Source organism: Plectropomus leopardus, chromosome 18, assembly GCF_008729295.1.
Source record: "Plectropomus leopardus isolate mb chromosome 18, YSFRI_Pleo_2.0, whole genome shotgun sequence".
In the NCBI taxonomy this organism is placed as follows: Eukaryota; Metazoa; Chordata; class Actinopteri; order Perciformes; family Serranidae; genus Plectropomus; species Plectropomus leopardus.
The window spans coordinates 4,984,837-5,006,952 of NC_056480.1; the positions used below are offsets into that span (position 1 = coordinate 4,984,837).

The window sequence follows — 22,116 nt, forward strand, 5'->3', positions numbered from 1 at the left end:
GTGTAAATAAGGAGCAGATTGTCTACCCTACAGTTGGTTGTTTAGTTACAGAAAATACTTAAAGTAAGACCAGAGATGTCTTTGCTTGGACTGACAACGAGGTGGAAGTGTTACTGAAAGTAACCCATGAGTATAAGGCGATGAAGGCAGCAGAAAACAGATCAAACAGAGGAGTTGTTGCAAAGCAATAATGACACATTTGAATGTATGTGGAGTATTATACATTGGCGGAGATAGTCAAGACGATAGGGAAATTATTGGCATGGACCTAAAGCAATAAAATAAGTGACACCCCCCCAAAAAATACCCAGATTTTTTTAATACTAAGGGGGAAATGGCTCAAAACTGCATTTAACCTAGATTTTGTGTGCACAGATTACAAAGCTGTTTTACTCCTTCGACAGACTTTTCATCAGTAAACTGAGTCATCTTACTGGGAGGACAGCTCAGAATATGCTTCTGGCTTCTGGATAGTTAAAAGAAAGACATTTAAAATGAGGAGAAAACCCAGAGAGCAGGTGATTATCTAGCACATCAGCCAGAGTCAACTGAACATAACAAAAAGAATGATATGGCAGCTAATTATATTTTCATAATCATAACCTAGATTTTTTCATTAGTGTTTTTTCAGGTGCCACCGTTAATTAGATCTTCAAGGCTTCTTTTGACACCATTTCACAAAGAAGTTCTTTTCTTACAGTGCTTTAAATGATGTGAAAAGGAGGAAGAATCCTCGCTGATGCTGTGTTAGTGAGGCACTTTTAGAGCTGAATGTGCTGTAAACCCTCATAAAAGGCCAAGCATACTGTATGGCAGAACATGCTACACATTTGTCCTTGTTCATTCTTCCTCATGTTGACTCTTTCTAACGTGCAAAAACTGCTATTTCCTATGTACCGATGTTATTATTGTGATATTATCAAAGTTCTAAGAAGAGATTAGAGAGAGGAGATGGATGGTAGATTGACGTTTACTTTTTGAAAAGTATTTGACTTTCTATCAACCTGCTAATGACTACATTGGGGCTTATCTAGCATATCTGATATCAAATGCAAACAGAGGTGTAGCGTGGAGGTAAATTATAATGAGAGCAGCTCGATGTGAGCATGACCTAAACTGGCACCTAGGGGGGAACGAGGGGTGAGTGTCAGTGTATACCGTCATGCTGATCGACTTGGCTTTTCCACTTTTTAAGCAAGTTGGCAAAACATTAAACTAAATAAATCAACTTTGGTAAAAAGTCTTGTTTGTATTGGCCTCGATGTTCTCTGTCTCTGTGCACTCCGAGTCCAGTTTCATAAGAGCGATTATTTGAGCAAATGAATGCTATTCAAATAATATGCCATTTGAACAGTCAGGGCTTATTCAGTGTGAATTATTTGTGTTTTATAATCCCACACTAAGCACACATAAAATTACTGGAAAGCATCAAACTGGTCAGCTGTGAAAAATCCGATTTGTTCATTAGTGGGGGGGATGGGGAGGGGGGATCAATATGCAGCTTCAACCGGAGACGCACCACTAACAACACAACCGCACCGAAAACAGAATATTCTATGAAATTCCTCCATCAGTAAATGTTACTTTTTGGGCACTGAAGTGCTGCACAAACATTTGTTTGTAAATGTTACATTTTATTGTTCTGGCATAAACAAACACTCCTCTCCAAAGGAGCATCTTTAGAGGGCAAAACCTGTCAAATTAATCATTAGCTGGATAAACCGTGCCGTTCTGTTTGACCTGAAAATCTTTTTGGACTGATGGTGCGTATCGAGGAACTCGACCAAAAACATGCCCTTATCCTCTCTTTGCACTTCATGCACAACTACCGGTGCGTTTGAAATCCAAACTGATCATCACAAGCATACTTACTGACATTATACACTACACATACATTTACAGAATGACAAAACACGGGCACCTTTCAGGGTGGTTAAAGGTCCAAATGGAGGTACAATAACTGTAATCTATGCACAGAAAAGGACGTGATTTTACAGTGCAGCAGAGGAATTTATTTAGGTTAAAAAGCAGTACACATCTGTACTTTTTTCAAAAGATACCTGACCTTACAACCATTCTTGGAAAATGATTAACATCAATTTTACAATAAAACCTGGGCTGATAGCCTGTGGCCTCCTTCTGTTTAGACATGTTAAAGGTTGTTAAGTATAAATATTACGCAAGCAGTGAAATAATTGGAGCTGTCAATCTTCATCTATAATTATCATTTTTGACAGTCAAATTACATCAAACAATTTTAAGCTCAAATTTAGTCAATTATTATTGCAAACTTGATTAATTACTACAAGTGTGAAATCACAAATTTTTATCAAGATTAATATTATTATTAATAACATGGACTCCTCTAACATACATGAAACATGGCATCAAAATTTGGCTCAATAATAATTGTCAAGGTTCATTCAAAAAAAACAGTTGCTTTTTGCTAGTCACCTTCATCAGCTTAAACCTATGGCACTTTTTTTACACCACGGTTTTCCACAAATTCATTGTGGCGGCCACCACAAACTGATTTTATATTTTTGGAGCTGGAACATTCATCAGGAGCGCTGTTAGAATATTTAAAGCGTTTTGTTATGCAACGCAACACCATGTCGGGTCGCAGAGCGTACTCTGGGCACAGACAGAACAGCAGCATGCCGGGGCAGTGACAGTGACAGACCCGTAAAAACGTCTGAAATAAGAGGGGGCAAACAAAATGATGAAAAAGGGAGACACACACATGATCAAAAAAGTTTGCTGTCCTATTTAAGGGATTCATTGTGTGCACAGAGATTGTCCAATGCAACACAAGGGCCAGAAACTCACTCTGTTAGGACACTGTACAAAAACATGTATCTTTTTTTTAAAACACTTAACACTTCATACACACTTAAGTAGTTCCAGCAACAATTACTTTTTTCACTTTATATTTTTGCCTTCTGAAATTCTTTCCAACAGCCTTAGTAATAAAAGTTAGAATATTATATTAAAGTTTATATTTAAAACACTAGAGGACACCCAAGTAAAATGTGGTAAAGAGGAAAACATGCGGCTGAAGCAAAACATAGAAACAGAAACTATCTTGAAAATATTAAAGTTTTTGTTCAGAAATTGTTCTAGCAACTTTTCTCCCGATCAGAAAGGCTGAATTGAAGCGAGGGAAATAGGTCGAACTACATGAGTGTAATCCCTGCATCATTCCTGAGTCATCACACACAGATGACCTCAGTCATTAAGTCATTATGTCAAAATAAAACCATATAAACCACAATCATGCAATGGTGTAGAAATACCTGCCACAGAGGACTTTCCACCCTCCCAGGAGGAACCAGCCGAGGCCTCTCTGCCTCTGGTTGACTCTGGCCCGAGGCAGCGTCTGGTAGTCGCTCTCATCGTTCTCAAAGCCTTCTTCCGACATCATGAGAGGCATCTCATCCAAGTTAGAGGGCTCATCTTCTAAAGAGTATCTGTGACAAGGACAGGGGACAGTCAAATATTAAGGAAACAGAACAAGGACCCATTATTTTGAACGAGAACACAGAATGCATCTAAAAAGATATCTATTTATATTCCATCATGATGACTTTCCATTTCAAATGCTATTAACAAATGAGAATCTATTCTACTGGACTCTACTCAATGCAATAAGCCTCATTGATGCTGAACATACATAATCTATACCACAAAACTATAAAAACTCTGGACATTTTGTAGTCACATATCAAGATTCAGGAATGACAGAATGCTCCATACAGCAAGAAATGTGCAAAATCTAGCAAAAGACTGAAGAAAAGCCCAAATTAAAGCTAGTCAGCGCAGTTGGCTCTGCACCTCCATCACAAACTACTGTAGAGTACGTCTCCTATTCACATTATAAAGAAACACTGGAAACACTTTTGAGAAGCACATAATGTCTTATTCATGAGGCCTCTCTAAAGAATCTGTCTAACAGGAAAACCTGCACAGACTCACACCACCGGCTTAGTCACCGTAAACTAAAGGAAACTGCACACTAACGACACACAAAAGAGATATATACACTACACTGCCAAACTACAAAAGTACTTGTAGAAAAAATGCAAATCACATACACAGCGGTGGCAGACAACAAACAACAACAAACTTAAAATGAAGAGCAAAGATGCAACTAAAACTGAGCATAAAATCTTGAATGGAAATCTTTTGTCATACATAGATATTCAAATAAATAAAAGTAAGTATATCTATTGACACAGTTAAATGTGACAGATAAGCCTGCTGCGGTATCGGGTAGTGAATGGGATATCAGGTTTACACTAAGAAGAGCATCTCTCTTTGTTTCCATAAAGTAAAGGCCTTTTCCCGTTCTGCTGGCACACAGATGAGCCTGTTCTATTTTTTACCTGCTTGAAAAACACCCACAACCATATTCACACCTGTATTATTTCTGCATGCACAACCACAGACCGAACACACACTCAACACATAGCTGAATGATGATGTTATTTTTAATGTTAAATTCATTTTCTCTAGGTGTAAACAATACACTAAAGCAATATACTCACAGTTTCTGCAGCTTAAGGCAAAGTAGATTTAAGACATTTTACAACTTGTTATTAATTCCACTCAAAAAAGTTAAATAATATATATGTCAAATGTTGCAAAGAACACCCTTTTAGAGTGGAACACAATGAAGACAATGAAAATATTATATTATAATAAAAGTATTATTTGGTTTACCAACAGATGTGGGAAATATTTGGCATTTCTGGACAGTTTTCTAGGCGATTTTTTTGTTTCTCAATCTGCATCTGAGATTCCACTGTCTAGATTCCCATAATAACGAGTTTAAGGAAAGGAATCAATTAAAAATATATAGTGTGTTTTCTACAGTAATTAAATAAGTTAAAGCCGCTGTTGTCACTCTTTCAGTGTGCTATCAGTCAATACAAAACCATTTCCTGAATGTCAAGATACTTTACTTTGGTTGAAACAGATTAGAACACACCACGTTATGATACATTTACTGTCATTTAATTATGGAGTAAACCTAAATCTGGTGTTAATAGGATGTAAAGGAAGCTGCCTAATTCAGTACTGTCAAAGTTGATCACACTGATCCAGCACAATGAGGCATTTTAACCACCAAAATATCTTCCTTCACATCTGATTTGTTTCAATAGCCATTAGAAAACAGTCAGAATCAAATACTCGTGCCACGTTTTAGTATACGCTACCAAGTTTGCCAAATCCAGTGTCCGTCTGCGATGCCTGACCCCTTTCATTATGAGCAAACACTTGTTGAATCAAAGCACCACTCCAGCACACAAAATAAAAACACAGGCTACTGGGGAACATTTTTTTCGAATCCTATCACTTCTCTTGGTGTGACAGTCTGAGAAGGTGGTAACAGCAGGTGTTGAGACTTGCTGGGTATTTGCTGATTAAAGTGTTTGTGTTTTCTGCAAACAGGCTGTAAATCTGAGAAAAAGCAAAAGACTGATGATATAAATAACACCCTGGTTTAAAATGCACAAAGATTTGTGCGAGAGCTGATGCAGAACACAACAAATGAAGTATAACTACCTGAGCAACAGCAGTGTACATACTGTACACTGTACATTTTATGTGTTTTATGTGAATAATGTTTTTCTCACGGGTTATTTATTTGTGGCAAGGAGCTTTAACATCCAACACTTGAAAGCTGACTGCAAATCATGACAGCACTAAGAAGCTTAAATGGGATTTTTTTTCAAAGATATTTTTGGGGGGCTTTTTACCTTTATTTGACAGGACAGATACAGTGTGAAAGGGAAAGAGAGAGGGATGACGTCCGGCAAAGGGCGGAGGCCAGAATCTGCGGCTGCTGCAGAAAGGACACTGACTCTGTGCTCTGTTTCAGTCACTTAGCACATTAAATGTAATTTCCAGACTTCCGAAAATAAGACATCAAAAACACAGAAAATATTCTGGTGGAGCAACTTCTACAGCCAAGAATAAAAGGAAAACGCCAAAAGTCATGCAGTTCTGACGGTATGAATTCCTTCTGAGGGAGGGGAGTTTGCTAAAAATGGGAGAATCAAGTGATTTAATAGCCGGCACATGATAACACGCAACATACTTTCATAAAGTCATACAGCAGAGTACATACGTGCACAAAGAATATGCACACACTGCTAAGCAACTTACTGTAACAAAATCTGCTAAACTAGACAAAGAAGATCTTAACAGTGAAAACATGGATATAAGGTGGTTATGTAGGTCTTGTGGACAAAATGTTTGCTGGTCCAATTTTATAGAGTAGAGCAGCAGCGTTCAAACCATGTGACAGACCTCAATCTTTATTACTGTGGAGCTCCTAAGGAACATTTTTTCTACAAAAAAGATGCAGATATGACTCCATAACTAATATTTAATTTACTGCAAGTGTGTCCACCACCAAAATAATGAACCTTCAGAAATATGCCCCATTCAATCCCAACCACGAAGTACAAGATGTCAAGAGTGGATTTATGTTGTTACTTGTCTGTAACAAACTACCATTAAAAATCTTTTATTTCCTCTGCGATTCATCTTTTAAATTCTCTGTAAATGTTTTTTTAATTGATTTTATTTCTTTAATTGATGCTCAAACTTAAAGTTTTTTTCCTATTTATAGATTCCTTTATTCCACTGAACTACTTGGCATATTTCAATTTCAAATTTTATTTATTACTAATCTATTAATGCATCTACATGTTACTGTATTTTATAGTATGTGTGCAAGGCAAGCTGTTGAAACAAATTGCTCCTGACAGAATTAATTAAGTTGTCTCAATCTGAACCACCTTAAATTGTTCATAGGCCATCAGAAAGACGGTGAGCAACAGAAAAAAAAGAGGAAAATAGCTGAAGTTTAGAGCAAAAGATCTTTATCAAATGCATGCACCTGATGAGATGCCAGTTTGCACAACAAGTGGAATTTCTTTACAGGGACAAGCACTGTATACAAAAGGGATTACACAAATTGAATACTTAAAAAGCAGTGCTAGGTAGTGCATGAAACCTTTTGGATTTCGTTCAAAACCTGCAAATCAACTCTTGAAGCTTTGACTTAGGCAACCACCAACTTTCCATCACTGTTTTGTGTTTTGTTTACACACTGCTGGGACTTGCCAACAAGATACGTTAATAATAGCCATAGTGTTTCTTGCTATAGAACTCCCACATCAGATTACATAATAATTCGACTCTAAATCTAGTGTAAACGTGGGCTGGTTTGTAAAAAGGTTTGCTGGCTCTCTGATGCAGCACAGGCATCATTGCCAACTACTGCTTCCTGTGTCAGTGGTGGAAAAGCTTCATTAGTGTGGCTTTACCCGCTTCAGGACCTGACCAAGAAGTCGGACCTCTACTGTGAAGACTGTGCCAAGTTCCCCACAATAAACAGTCCACACATTTTACATTTTTTTTTTTTTTTTTTTTTTTTTTTACACATTGTATACATTGTACATATTCTTATTGTTATTCTTGCTTATGTATATCTTGTTTTTCATTGTTGTAGCTTTGCACACATATCTTTTTAACTTACACACTAGTTTTATACACTGCACTGTAGCACCAGGGACAATTTAATATTTTACACATTCAGCATATTATCCGTATTAATTTGAATATTCACATATTAGAGGTAATTGTCTATGACTGTATTTCTTACATTCTTACACGCTTACATACACAGCATACTATACAAACTTAATTTTAAATATTTTAATATTTACAGACTGCGCTAATTGTTTACTCTTACTGTTTTTTGTTTTATATTTTTATATACTTTTGCTAGTGCTTATTTCTACTTGCGATAATTCTCTATGCTGGCATCAGAGTGACGGATACAAATAGGGATTGATGGATTATCAGCCTGGTCGATTATCGGGCCCATATTTGGCATTTTGCCAATGATCTGTATCGGCATTTTCTTTTTAATAATCACCATCCTTCAGACCTGCCACCCTGGCTCTGCTTCCTCTTTCTTTCTTTTCTATTACTGCTCTCTGGCCTTTATAATCAAGTCATATTTGCTGATCAGTGAACCTAGGATTTTTTTTTCGTGCTTATCCTTTTCTAGAGCACACATTTCCTGTGTTTTAGTTGAACTGATAAAGTTAATTAATTTAAAAAAAGTGCAAAGAAAATGTCAGCATGGGATGATCTTTTGTTTTACTTTACTATACAAAAAAAATGCTGGGAACTTGCTGTATGTGTTGTTGAAAGTAACAGTTTTGATTGAAGATTTGCTAAAGGCATTTAAACAAACTTTAGTGTTGGAGTTTGTTATATTCCAAATTCTAAATATTGGCAGGAAATGTTCATTTTTATTAATTTATATTAGTTCCACATATTAGTTATCAGCCTCATCAAGTACTTATTATCAGTATCTGTATCAGCCATGAAAAACCAATATCGGTCGACTTTCAGTAATCTTAGTAACCCACCGGGGATCAATAAGTATTTCTGATTCTGAGTTTAGTTTTATTATTGTAAGCAGAAGTAAGGAAAACAGGAAAAAGGCACAAATGTTGCTCTTATGATCTAAATTGAAATGTGAGGTAGATCATCACAACTAAAGATGAATGGTTTATTTGCAAAGCCAATTAATGACATGAATATACAGTAGTGTTGGGCTACCAATAAAACATATTCACTTATACTACATAAACAGAAACAACCTACTACCTGCTCTAAAAGTACCTGGTCATGCGACTATGTCACTCCCTGTCCATTCCTGACCCTGAGGACTTTATTAGCTCATCTTCGTCCAGTCTGAAAAACGAACAAGCTTGTGAATAACGACTACAGTTTGCAACAACACTTTTATAACATGTGACGAACTTGGTTAACGCAGAGACGCTATCATGTGACTTTAAATTAAATGCCATGGGAGGACTGGGGATCGCAGTGGTCAACAGATATCTGACACTTTCTAACGTACGTTAAAGGTTGTAGAATATGTCTTTTTGGACTAGAAAATACACATTAAATATATATATATATATATATATAAGCTTTATGGATGATGTCGTGAGCAAACAAGCAGCTGTCAGAAGGAGAAAATGCGAAGGAGCTGTCAGCAGCGGTGCTAGCAACACAAGCTAACAGCCACGACCCGAACCCAAACACGGACCCCGGGAGCACGCGGGGCAGCCAAATGTCAATATTTAAGACAAATGGCTGTTTCTTTAGTGCGCGACTGTAAGAAAAAACGGGTCAAACAGCCCCTCCATACCTTGAAAGTCTGGCAGAGTTGTAATACGGGATTCTCTTCGAGTTCTTCCGCACCGGATTTAACGGGATGCTGTCAGCCATCTTGGCTGGGCAGTACACATCCTGACGTCACGTAAAAAAAACGTTTGGGGTTTATGCCGCGTTCACTTACCGGGCCAAAATATCGTAACTTTAATAGTATTTTTTTTTTTTAAAGCACCGTGGTGCGAGTTTCAAATTTAATTTTAGCGTATTTGAAATTCTGTCGCTGTAGCACAACGTAGCGCTCGGGCACCTGATTTCTGACACTAAGACTCATGAACAACGAATAAGTCTTATTGAAAGAAGTGTGTCTGTTTGATTACAATAATAAAGCGTCTTTTTTTCCGAGAGTACATGAATGCAGCATTGGTTAAAAACGAGTTTAGAGCAGGTGAGGATAAAGACCTGAAAGTCCGACAAAATCTAATAAGTAAGCCTTTGACTTAGTACTGTTTTCCACATAAAGTTCTAATAATCACCCCCTCTTGAAGTGCTAGATAAAATCCTAGATAAAAACGGCTTAATGACCTTTTAATTGGCGTGTGTTTCCCGAAATACTTTGCAATTTATTCCATTTTCGGGGAAATCTCAAATTATTTGGAAAAAAACTTTCTGGTGGGGTTTCCAAGAAATGACGAGGTAGTTGTTGAAAAGTAATTGTCTGTATTCATCCTCTCAAAGTGGAAATAAACAGCGGGATGTGCCTCTGTTTATATCATGAAGTTTGGAAAGAGATCATTTGGGGGGGGAGTTATAACGACAAAATTGACTTAAATGAATTGATTTTTGAACTAGTTGTATAAAATTATTATTCTTATTGTGCATTATTATTAATTTTAATTAATTAATCTATTATTATTTATTATCTAGAATGCAGTGTTTTGGTGTTATGCTGCAGCTTGAAAAAGTTTCTGCTGCAGGCCTACAACAAGAAAAAAAAACATAAACAACACACAAAAACAATATGTCAACAAATTCATTTTGTTTATCAGTCCACATCTGTACATACTTGATCCCTTGTGTTTGATGTTATCCAGAGGTTGTTTGTGGGAAAAAAAGAAATTGCTTGGTTACTGACATAATGCAAGAAGTCAAAAAGAGGGGTAAAGTTAGCAAAAGTAGTTATGGAGAAGCTAGATGAAAGTCTATGTTGAACTTTTTTCTAATGTGATTTACATTAAATAGTTTTCTAAATTGCATCACGAGAAGTGAGCTTTCATTGTTTAAACTGAGTGAGGTAGTGAATTGAACATACAGACTGTTTGTTCTAGTTTTTATTCGGTCCAACTGTTGTTTAAGAATAACAATTCTCACCATAACATTGACAATAGCTCATCGCAACTGGTAATTTGTGGGTATTTATTGTGGGCATGGTTTGTGCTTTGCACCAGCTAGCAGCACTGGGCAGCTGTCCAGAGGAGATAACGGACTCTTTGCATTATTGACTTGAACATATCGTTCCCTTCTTCAGAGCAACCACATGTCTGAGCACCGTAGGACAAGTTCAGGTACAAGTTAAACAACTTATTTAATGTATAGAAAAAAAAAACATTCACAAATGACGGCAAAGTAAAATAGCAAAATGTGAATACCCTACTATTCTCTGTCAATTGATAAAAAGTTCTTTTCTTTAAGTCTATATATAATACATAAGAACAAACAAGATGTTTTACAAATATTTTAATGTCCATAACAGATTGCATAAGTATTAAGTCTCCATTCATCTTTATTTTCAATTGATTCCAATTTCTTTGCTGTCGTCTATCAGCATAGAAAAATGCCTATTATTTCCCAGGTCCATGCCTGCCTTGGTTAGACTGGTTATTGGGCTTCCTGCGGTGCTCACTCGGTCCATGCCTGCGGTCAGAGGGTGAAGCTGAGAGATGCCTCTGTTCTGAATCACTGAGATCTCGTTGTTTTTAGTGGCCAGGCTGTTGGCGATTGCTGTTGCGTAGCGGTTCCAAAATCCAGGGTCTACATTCATCGCTCGAGCTGCCAGGTCCTTCTGAAACATCTCCCCAAACTTCGCCGCCTCTCCTCCCAGCAGGGCCATGGGGTTTTCTACCGACAGCCGCCGGCCTCTCCGAGCCGGAGCGTTGTTCCACATGTGAGTTCCCATATGAACCTGAGAATGACATGAAAGATGTTAGATTTGGTGGATGTTTCTATTTCCAAAGGCACACGTTTAAGCATGGGGGCTCCAAGTAAATATTCAGAGAGCTGAAGCTTTATTCTCACTTTTAATCTTTATTCCTTAATGGGGTACGTTTCTTATCAACATTAGAGGGGGGAAACATTATGAACAGGAGGGTTTAGGCAGCCTCCACCAGAAAAAAGTGTGCATCAAATATTTAATTTCCTGCATTCTTGTGAATTTTTATGCAGTAATCTGTGTCTTTTCTGCATCGATTCATGGTGTAAATGTCTTTGATTTTGTCAAAATAAAAGTCCTCTGCTACTTTTATGTTTATATTGAGGGGGACAAATGCACTTTCTTAATACAGAGGAGGACATGTCCCCTGCACCCCCCCCCACATCTTACAGAGTGATGTTATTAATGAAAACAGAATGTAAAAAAGTTTCATATATATTTTTTTGGCTTGAAAAGACATTTCATGGGCATCTGTTTTCAATGCTGATTAGTTAATTCATCAGTTAGTTGATAAGAAAAAAAAACAAAAACTTATGAGCAACAATTTTGATAATCGATTGATCGTTTGAGTGAATTTCCAAGCATGAATCCCAAATATGTGCTGGTTCAAGCGTCTTAAATGTGAACATTTTCTGCTTTTACAGTAAACTGAAATATTTTTGGGTTTTGGGCCTGATGCTTCCAAAAATGAAGAATTTGAAGATGTCACTTTAATAAATTCTGATAATTTTTGAAGGTTTTCATAATGAAACAACTAATTGATTACTTGTGAAAGTACTTATTAGACCGGTCGAAAGCAGTTATCTGTATTGATGATAACTGGGATGTTTAAAAATGAAATACTGATATCATGGCAGTAATACACATCTGATAATATTGTGCAAATAATCCACTGCCTCTTAAATCATTTTTCTGGCTTTGTCTCCCTCCTCCAACATCTGGTTGCCTTTTAACTGTACATTAAATGTCATTTCTCTTTTTATACAGTTATGGTTACAGACTCTCGCTACAAGATCCCTCCACTTGTATTTTGAGCTTAATTCATTTGCCAAAAAAGAGACAAAACGTAAAATAAACAATATTAAAGATGAATTTAACTGACAGCATTATAATTACTATTATTATAAAAGATTCTATAGATAGCTCAATAATATTGGTATCAAAACCTCTTTTGGTCATGAAACTTGTGTGTTACTTTGCTAGGCGTAATATGGTTTTAAAATTATTTTAGAATAACCAGTAGATCCTAGGTCAACATGGGTTACCGTGGTTACGTGTCTCCAACTGGCTTTCAGGAAGTGACGTAATAATTACAACTCAGAGCGTTCATAAAGAAACAACTGTGTTTGTTGAATGAAAGTACACATATTGAGTCAACAGTGCACATTTTCTAAAGTTTAGGCCTACATGTATTCTCATGAGAGTAAATATTTTGTAATGTTGAATTTGTACTTTTTTTTCCTTTTTGATAAAAGCAGAATATTCCATGTTTTAAGAACATTTAAGGACATTTAACAAGTGTACATTCACAAATTGGCTTTACTTTATCTTTACTGCTGGACTTTTCCCTGTGAAGGCTCAGAGTATATTTGTGCAAGAATATGTGATTGTTGTGTTTGTCTACAATTGCAGGGAGGTTGTGTTGTTGCCATGTATACTGCAATACATGAAAATACTGAAAGACACTAAACAACACAACTAAACCACCAAACCACTGATCCACTAATCTTATAGTGGAATTACTCATTTGTTTATTCTAGCTGTAGCTGTGCAGGACTCTCAGTCTGATAAATCACAAAAGGCAGATTTTCACCACCAAAGTTGTCAATAAAGCTTTCAGTTTGAATCCAAACCAGATGAAAATCTCCTTATTTACCTTCAGATTGCCTTTTGTGGTGAAAGCTCTGCCGCAGATGGAGCAGACAAACGGTTTCTCTCCAGTGTGTGTGCGCTCGTGGATCTGCAGGGCGCTGGCTGACGAGAAGTTCTTCCCACAGACGTTGCAGTTGTGCTGCTTCGGCGCCCGACGAGGGGGAGCAGGGCCGAGCAGGGAGGTCATCCCCGGGCTGCCGACAGATGCATAAGCCGGGGAGATGTGGACGCTGAACGGTGGGTGCTGCCCTTCAGACGGGTTGTTGGGTTGACTGTGACCGTTCACCTCGGTTTTTATCGGGCCTGATGACGTGCTGGTGATCAGGCTGGGGATGCTTTGACCTGCAGCTGAAACACAAGTGTAGAAGTGAGGTTTTACTCCCTTAAAACTACACATTACTCAAACAACTTTAGTAGGATATAACAGTGTAGATGTACCTCTTTCTCTGGTCAGCTGGAACGACATACTGTAAGGAGTCTCCTCTTTCACGCAGAGCTTGCTGGCTTGTATCCCTCTCAGATCTTGGGCCGCTGCAGCTGCTGATGCAGAGGTAGGAGACTCAGATTGCTCTCTCTTCACTGACGCTGCCAAAGACTCTTGGGATTCTGGCCTTGCTGCAGGTGATTTGATCGTCATGCCCTCTGAGTTGCTTTGAACGGGAGACACTGATACGCGAGGTGAACCAGAGGATTCGGACACATTTGGGCTGTTTAGGCTGCAATTCTCCACCCTTTTCTCCGATAAAGAGCATTTAACATTAAGCTGGCTGCTGTCATTAAAACCATTTGTTAGGGATTTTATACTAAAGGAGTTTAGGCTCACAGTTGAGTCAATCATCCTCATTTGGTTCTCCAGCGCAGCTATACTTGAAACTATGGAGGACTTAGGAGGAGAGTTACATTCAGAGATGAACACTTTAGGGTTTACAGCCTCCTCCATATTTTCCACCTCCTCCTCCTCCTCTTCCTCCTCATTATCATCCTCCATTGAAATATCATCAATGAGGTCATTGTCATTGCTGCTGAGGCTGTCAAAGTTCCTGTCGTTGAAGGAGGCGTCGCCGTCCACCTCCTGCAGCCCGTCCACCAGGGTCGAGTCGGGAATCTGCCCGACCATGTGCATGCGGATGTGCTGCTGGAGGACGACGGCGTTGGTGAACTTCTTCTGGCAAATGGGACATGAGTGTTGCACCTGAACTGGGGGATTTTCTCTGTGAACGCCAATGTGAGTCTTCAGGTTGCCTTTGGTGGTGAAAGCCCTGCCACACACTTTGCACTTAAAGGGCCTCTCCCCGGTGTGGATACGGTAGTGCATCTTCAGCGCGCTCTGACAGCTGAGGACACGGTGACAGAGGACACACTGGTTGGGGTCTGTTATCTTTTTGTCGATGTTCTCCACCAGCTGCTGGAGCTTTGAGGTTTCGGATGTTTGCATAGAGTCCGGGAAGGTTGGGAATTTAGTTTCGTCCGAGTTGAACGACAGAGGTGGAGAGTTGGAGGCAGGGGAGGTGACGGGTTCAGGCGGGGTGACCACTGATGGGGTCGTGGTTGCTTCTGTTACCGTGTTGGCTCTCAGTCTCAGGGTGCAGTTCGGGGGCAGGTGCACCCCCTCTGTTTTCAATATATCGGACGCTTCTGTCTCAAGGTTTGATTGCGGAGACTCTGAAACAGGAGAGAAATGAGCCTCACTGCTTCTGTGGCTAGGTGACAAAGATACACATTCACCAGGAGCTGGCTGGAAGGGAGATTTAACGGATGCTGTTACACTTACAGGGTCATTTGAGCCTCCGATACTGGTAATAGCGGAGGAAAGTGGAAGACCCAGAGTGGCTGGCAGAGTCGCTACAACAGGTTTGCTGTCCAGCCACGAGGAGACGGGTTTTTCTGGAGGGATGGACATACCGTAGGGAATCCCAGAGCTTGTTGGCACGTTGTCTAGATATTCTGGCACCGGGTAGGGGTTCATCTGAACATGAGGATACTTCTCTTTATGCCTCTGGAAGTGCACCTTTAAGTTCCCTTTGGTGGAGAAGCGATTGCCACAGATGTTGCATTTGAAGGGCCGCTCTCCTGTATGGGAGCGCAGGTGGATCTGCAGAGCGCTGTCACTGCCAAACACTTTGGCACAGAACCTGCATTTATGCTTGAAGAAGGGCTCCTCCGGGCTGGGCTTCGTCTCGAACAAGGGCACGTTAGGCAGTTTCCCTTTCCTGTGCTTCATGAGGGCAGCGAGAGGGTCAAGTGCATTAGCAGTGGCGGCGATGCTCGCCAAGGGGTTGGGGAAGATGACGCTGCTGGGGGGGCTCTGAGGTAGAAATGGCAGGCTGGAGGACGAGCTGAGGAGGCTGCTTTGCGCCAGGGGGAGCGGGCTGGAGGAGCTCAGCGTCTGAGTGCAGCTAATGCTGCTGGTGTGTGAGCCTGTGTACGGCGGCAGTAATGTGGAGCTGGAGAGAGATGGGGTTGAATTTTCAGAGGAGGCTGAGGTACATGTTACATCGCTAAAGGTGGACTGCCCACATACAGTTTTTGAGGGGAGACTTTTCGACTTCTCAAGCACAGACGACAAAGAAACAGCAGCCTGTCCGTTGATTGTTGAAGGCATGGTTCCTGACAGAGGCATGATGGGAGGAGGGATGATGCCGTGAGAGGGGAAAGGGTTAGGTGCCAGGGACAGAGGTCTGGAGGCTGGGTTTAGCGCTGTCTGTGTTGGCTGTCTGTTCATGATGGCTACCTGGCTGCAGATCTGCTCAATAAGCTGCAGTTGGTGGACTTGTTGTTGCTGCAGAGCCAGCAGATGCTCCAAGATCACCGGGATGGCTGCTGAAGCCCCCTTTCCTCCAGCACTGCTGCTGCTGATCCCCTGGGAGAACTGAGCCACAGCCACCCTGGTGCTGTGGAGGATCTCCAGCGTCACGTTTGTACTCGGCACACCGTAGCTGCCTGCAGCTGGCATCTGGGGGGAAGTGGACTCAGCTGAATGTGGGGGCTGAGGGCTGGAGGTTAGGGTGTCCTGTGGGCGATGTTCGAGCTCCATGACTTCTTCATGCTCCATGTTTTCCTCTAAATTATCCAGACTGTCATTGTCATTAAGCTCAAAGCCAGCGTCTGGGGACTCTGCTGCAGATGAGTCACTGGACGCAACGCTAGGAACAGGAGAAGGTCCGACAGGAGATTCCTCAGGAAGTGGCATCCCCTCGCTGTCCTTCACTATCAGCACCAAGGGATCCTCAGTGCAGACTTTCTGATGTTCGCTCAGTTCAGTCCAAGTGAAGAACTCAGCGCAGCATTTGTCACAGATGTGTGTTTCCTCACTGCTTCCATTGGTCTCCACTCTCTGCATGCCCTCCACAATGCCTACAGGCCCAAAAAAAGACAAATTAAGAATGCATAATTGATAATTTATCGTCCTGATATTTCACCAGAGGGGCGAATTTTCCCCCATCATGTTGTAATTAATCCCCAAACACAGAGACGTGAGTCCATCTTTCCGAACTCGTGTTGTGTGGACAAGCATTGTTCAAACTCACTGGACTTGAAATTCCAAAAGTGATCCCAAAGTGTCCAAAGATAACAAACATCTGAATTACAATGTTTTTATAAAATGATGCAGAACATATGCAGACAGATTCTTTAATGTAAACGAAAACATTTTATATTTAAACAATTCACCAAATCCAAACAATATAGAAAGACTGTATATGTAACATTGTCATACAGTGTGGAGAATGTGTTTTTTTATTACCATGAAGCTACTCTAGAGGAAACTGAAAGGGAATCTGAGTTCAAAGTTTTAACCTCAAATAAAAGCCACTTTTTCTCTATTCATATGTGAAATAAGATTATAGTTAAGCACAAGTTTTCCCAACTCTTTAAATGTTGCAACATCAGTTGCAGAATTTTTATTTTGTGACACACCTTTCAATACTAAAATTCAACAGGCCCCATAGTAACACGGCTTTAAAGTGCTGACAGAAACTCACACCCCCTGTTTTTCAAATGTTAATAATCTTCCTGAAAAAATCAATAAAGTTCAATGAAGCTATCCGACCTCTCGATTGTGCATTCAGACAGATAATGAAATTCCATACAGTATATTGATTTTTTTTCGTGCATTCACACATTTCAGTTACGTGTCTCATCTTTATGCAAAAAAACCTGTGCACTTTCCACATTTTGTTAAAAAACTACGTGTTTGCATTTGTCAAACCTGATTAAAAAACCTGAAGTTTATTCAGTCGGTTTGAAGTCAGCTGATAATTTAACTGTTAAACACTTTCTGTAAATGAGGTGTTTTATGCAGAAAATCACAGCCATTTGAAATTTCAGGCAAACACACATTACAAATAGACTTATTGTATTACTGATCATGTTCGGACTCTGATATATTTTGCGTTTTTGTTCTAAAAGAACACAATTGGGATTCTGTATCAAAACCATGCATTCGGTAGTTGTCGTAATTTTCAGCAGTATTATCGTTATCTGTCAATATTTTCTATGGTGACATATCAATTTTATCAATATTTTACCACGAGTTGCTTCTTACTTCCTATTTCAGTAGTTGTGTTTTTTATCTTTACCTTCTTTCGTTTTGTTCTTTTACTTTTACTTTTTTATTGTAACATCTGGTCAGAGAAAACAAGCCTTTTGGCTGATATATTTTAAGAAATGCCCCTTAATGTGCACTGTCACTGTCAAATGAACTAAATAAAACTAGTGTGTTAATCTAAATGACACACCTCAATATAGTGTGTATTATTTCAGCTTTTATAGACAGCATAATGTTGTTGTTGACGTGTAAAGTTCTCCACTTTTACATGTAATCAAGATCTAAATTTACAGGAAAATTAAGGTTGAGGAAACCAATAAAAGTCCCAGAAAATCTGGATGTGAATAGGATATAACATATGAATTTGTTGTTTTAATTCCTTATCCACTATTACTGTTAATTTAATTCTTACATTTGATTGTATCTGTACTAAAACTGCTGAATACAGCACATATCACATATCCAACACATTTCAGTAAAACTGTTGTCTTTCTGTTTGACGATGATCTTTAAGATTTTACATTTAGAATCACTGTTGCATCTGTTCAGGCTTTGGCCCATTAAGAAACAGACAGCAATACCAGATGGAAAGATTTGAGGAAATCAATAGTAAATTATTGTTACACACACTCTGGCTTCCCCACAACAGTTAAACAATTTTCAAAAGACCAAAAGTAGAGAGATGAGATATTATGAGGTTCTGGTTGTTTTTGTTTTTACATTCAGTATATTTGCAAACATTTTTGTTTTCAATGTGAAAAAAATACTTTACTTATTTTTTTAAAATTTTATTTAAAAAAATAGAAAATTCTGCCACCTGATAATGAGCCATGAAAGTCCAAAGCAAATAGGGTGTGTGTGTGTGTGTGTGTGTGTGTGTGTGTGTGTGTGTGTGTGTGTGTGTGTGTGTGTGTGTGTGGCCGACATATGTGCTGCACCTTTGTTCTTAAACGCAGTAAAAGTGGACAATTAAACGTGCATGTGTTTATGCTGAATTTAATGTGTGTGTGTATTTGCTCCCATATGTGCATGTATTTTGTGTGTATGTGTGTGCTTGTGTCTCCAAGTGCAGTCAATACACTCTGATTATCACCACCTGAAAGAGTCCCAGTGTGCTGGAGCTAAACACAGACTGGGACGTGTGGTGTATTTACAATTACTGCAGTACACTCAACAAATACTCCTGCAAACACACAGTAAAATGTCTGTATTAATGAGTAGTAGGTTTGTTAATATATTACAGGCTTTAGCTCCAACTGTCTCACGTCTGAGATAATTAAAACATAATTTAAATCTTTTTGTTTTATTGTAGAGAAGAGGAGTGGGACCACAGCTGAGTGGGTAAAATCTATTTGAAAGTCAAACTGGTCAGAGGTAAATAATCAGAGTTGCTGGCTCACCATGTGGGTGGTCTGAAGATCACCAAGGCGATTCAGCAAACACAGGAGCGAAAACACTTTGACTGTTTTAGCTCAGGATTTTGTCTGCACTTTGTAAGATTTACTTCCAGGAAAAACAAAGAAAAGACCAGCTCTGATTTAAAGCTGGGAATATATTTCCAAATATAATAACACTGATAGAAACGTCTTTCAAAATGTCACCCTCGCTCCATCCGTAACGTCAGGGGCAGATTTATGTCTGTTTCTTGCTGTGTGGTTTGTTTGGCGACGAGAGCAGAAAAAAGAAAAATCATGAAGCTGCAGCTGAAAAGCAAACAGACCCTCAGGCTCGGCGTTGATGCCTCTTTGCCTCTCTGTGTGACCTCCGGGCCGCAGAGGTCAACGGTTCAGATGTACTAATTGTATTATGATCCAGACATGGAGCACTTGGCCCTCGCAGGGTGAGGCTGACAAAGGTTAAGTCAGCAGGCTCAATCAAAGCCCAGCTCCGAGTGGCGGAGCCCCCCGCCTGGCTGCAGGGCGGTGGGAGGGCCCGAGTTAGGAGGGCCTCTCCCCACACTCGACACCTTTTCACAGCCACAAATAATCAAAAATAAATCAAACATGGAACAAGAACTGACAAGATGATGATTTGGATTAACGCGTGGAATTGGCTTAGTGTGTTGCAGGCCTTCTGATTTTAAGAACTGTGCCATAAATTATTGATAAAGTTAACACTAATATAAATAAACATACATACATGAAATTAATTATATTATATTAGATTAATTCAAATAAATTTTGTTTCATGTGCTGTCAGTGAAAGCCAGGTAACCCCATTTTCTCACAGATTTTGCACCAAATGTAAAGAGCGCAGAACAAATCCCATCTAAAATTTAGTCATTTTTCAGATAAACACACATCCAATAGTTTAAACGGTACATTTATCGTTAAAATAATGCTCCTGATGTGAGTAAGTGCTCATCTGTTAGTGTTGATTAAAAGGTTCAAATAACATCCTCCATGAGGAGGAAATTTAATTGTTGAATTGAATATTAAAATATTAGAAATTATGTTCTGGTGTACCATAACATAGGCTGGCAATATGATACAAGATCTAGTTACAAATCATGTGTACAAGGATGATAATTTCCAATGATTATTTTTACACACTCATGACAAAACATTAAGATTGAAAAATGCTGAAATCAATTATCCGCCTTGTTTTTCATACTATTAATGGAAAATGTGTACAGATAATATAAAATGTTAATTAAGCTGAAGAGTAAATACATGTATGAAAATTCACTATTATGATCATTAAAGTAATATTTTTAAAGCCACATTTTCATTTCAATTTTTTTCTCCTGGTTGTTGATGTGAATGTTTCTCATTCAAATGGTTACCTTTTTGACAGTAAGGCCTCCAGCCAAAATGCACAATATTCTCACACATAATCTGCAGAAATAACCCTTTAACAAGCAATGTATCGCCTCCTGCCTCTTTTCATTTCTTTATTCTGTATTTTGTTGAAGTTTAAAATAACAGGCCTTGTTTCTACCTATCCCCCTACAACAACAAAAAAAGAAATGAAATATGAAAACACTTAAATTCATGAGATATTCTAGCGTTTTGTACTGTTTGCATTTGAACTTATGTGTCAACAGTGTTTAGTCAATAAATCAGAATGTTAATTTGTTAAATCAAAACATTGAACACGAATTATCAACAAAATACAAATTACCCTTCCTTAACTAAATCCTAAACCTTTTTTTTAAACTTTTAATAGGCTGTATTTGTTAGACTTCGAAACTAAAGTGCAAAAAAAATGTTCAAGTATAAAAATAAATAATTGAGAGTCAGGCAGAAACAGGAAGCAAACCGTTCTAAATCCGTTTGTTTAATTTGCGAAATGGAGTTTGTCCACCTTTTCGGGTATTTTCAGAGCTTCAATCTTTATCAATTTTGCCATATTCCTTTACTTCAAACGTGCCTTTTGCAATAAAAAAGCTTTAAATATGCTGTTTTTCAATGATAGTTGTTGTTGTTGTTTCTCCCCGTCAGCTGAAGTAAAGCCAGTAAAAGTGTTTGAAATGGTCCCGGTCACCTACCAGTAGCGCAGAGGAGTCCGCTCCGTGTCGCCTCCTCCTCTGACCTGAGGTGCTGCGGTTTGGCTTGCTTGCGGCGGGACATGTTGATCTCTCTCTCTGCGACTCGCTGCTGCCTTTCGCCGACTCATCTACAAGCAGCGAATGGGACCCTTCGGAGGGAGCGGGTTCGGTGAAATAAGCGAACGGCGGCTGCTGTTGATGCCCGCGTGCAGATTGCGCATGTCAGTGTAATTGTGATGGAGGAAGGATAATGCTTTTACGACTCTTGCTGCCCTTCGCTGGATGATTGGCTGCCGTCCAGACAACTCACGCTGGATATGGAAATGAGGGATGGGGTTTAATAATAATTAGTTCACTTCCTGTCCTGTGTGGGGCTGCTTTTTACGCACAACTCCGAGCTGCTCCGACATGGTTTAGTCCGACCTGGACTCCTGTGAGTGGCTCATGCGTTTTGGAGCAGTTTTAGGTTTAATTTTGTCGCCAAATGCTGCATCTCGCTGTTCCCTGACTTGCTGCCTCTCTGAGCGCTTGGATGAGTTTGTGTCAAAAAAGACGCTCCAGTTTGAGCTGATTTCTCAGGCTGTAAATGGATGGATTGATGTCCCGGTTGAATCTGTCGCCTCACACACTCTTAGAGTAACACCAGAAGTAGTTATCCTTCCACAGGCCGTATGTTGAGTCTCCAAAAATCTGCGTTAAGTCCAAAATCAACGCGTTAGATGAGGTTACTCTTGCGCAAAAGTTGAAAACCGGAATAAAGACGCGCGTAAAATCAAACTTTGCGCGTAA

The 22,116-nt window shown here is 39.3% G+C and overlaps 2 protein-coding genes across 2 annotated transcripts in view; both read right to left on the reverse strand.

Moving 5' to 3' along the window:
• The window catches only part of atp9b (ATPase phospholipid transporting 9B), a 49,865-nt gene extending 40,538 nt beyond the window's left edge, over positions 1 to 9,327 (reverse strand). Inside the window, exons 1-2 of the mRNA XM_042506389.1 lie at positions 9,248 to 9,327; positions 3,297 to 3,470 (exon numbers count right to left, since the gene is read on the reverse strand). Of these exons, the coding sequence (XP_042362323.1) occupies positions 3,297 to 3,470; positions 9,248 to 9,327 (254 nt within the window). The remainder of the gene's footprint in view (positions 1 to 3,296; positions 3,471 to 9,247) is intronic.
• A 1,016-nt stretch (positions 9,328 to 10,343) lies between these two features.
• On the reverse strand, positions 10,344 to 21,697 carry sall3b (spalt-like transcription factor 3b). The gene is made up of 4 exons (XM_042507178.1): positions 21,328 to 21,697; positions 13,730 to 16,645; positions 13,296 to 13,639; positions 10,344 to 11,392 (listed from the first exon to the last, which is right to left on the reverse strand). The coding sequence occupies exons 1-4, from the start codon at positions 21,407 to 21,409 to the stop codon at positions 11,000 to 11,002; spliced, it is 3,735 nt and encodes a 1,244-aa protein (XP_042363112.1). The 5' UTR covers positions 21,410 to 21,697; the 3' UTR covers positions 10,344 to 10,999.
• Between the last annotated feature and the right edge of the window lie 419 nt (positions 21,698 to 22,116).

Excerpts from the sequence above, each read along its gene's own strand:
- sall3b (XM_042507178.1), bottom strand. The coding sequence starts at position 21,409 with ATGTCCCGCCGCAAGCAAGCCAAACCGCAGCACCTCAGGTCAGAGGAG. Across the intron at positions 16,646-21,327 it reads CGGACTCCTCTGCGCTACTG|GCATTGTGGAGGGCATGCAG; the intron begins GTAGGTGACCGG and ends TTGGGCCTGTAG. Across the intron at positions 11,393-13,295 it reads CCACAAAAGGCAATCTGAAG|GTTCATATGGGAACTCACAT; the intron begins GTAAATAAGGAG and ends TGTCATTCTCAG.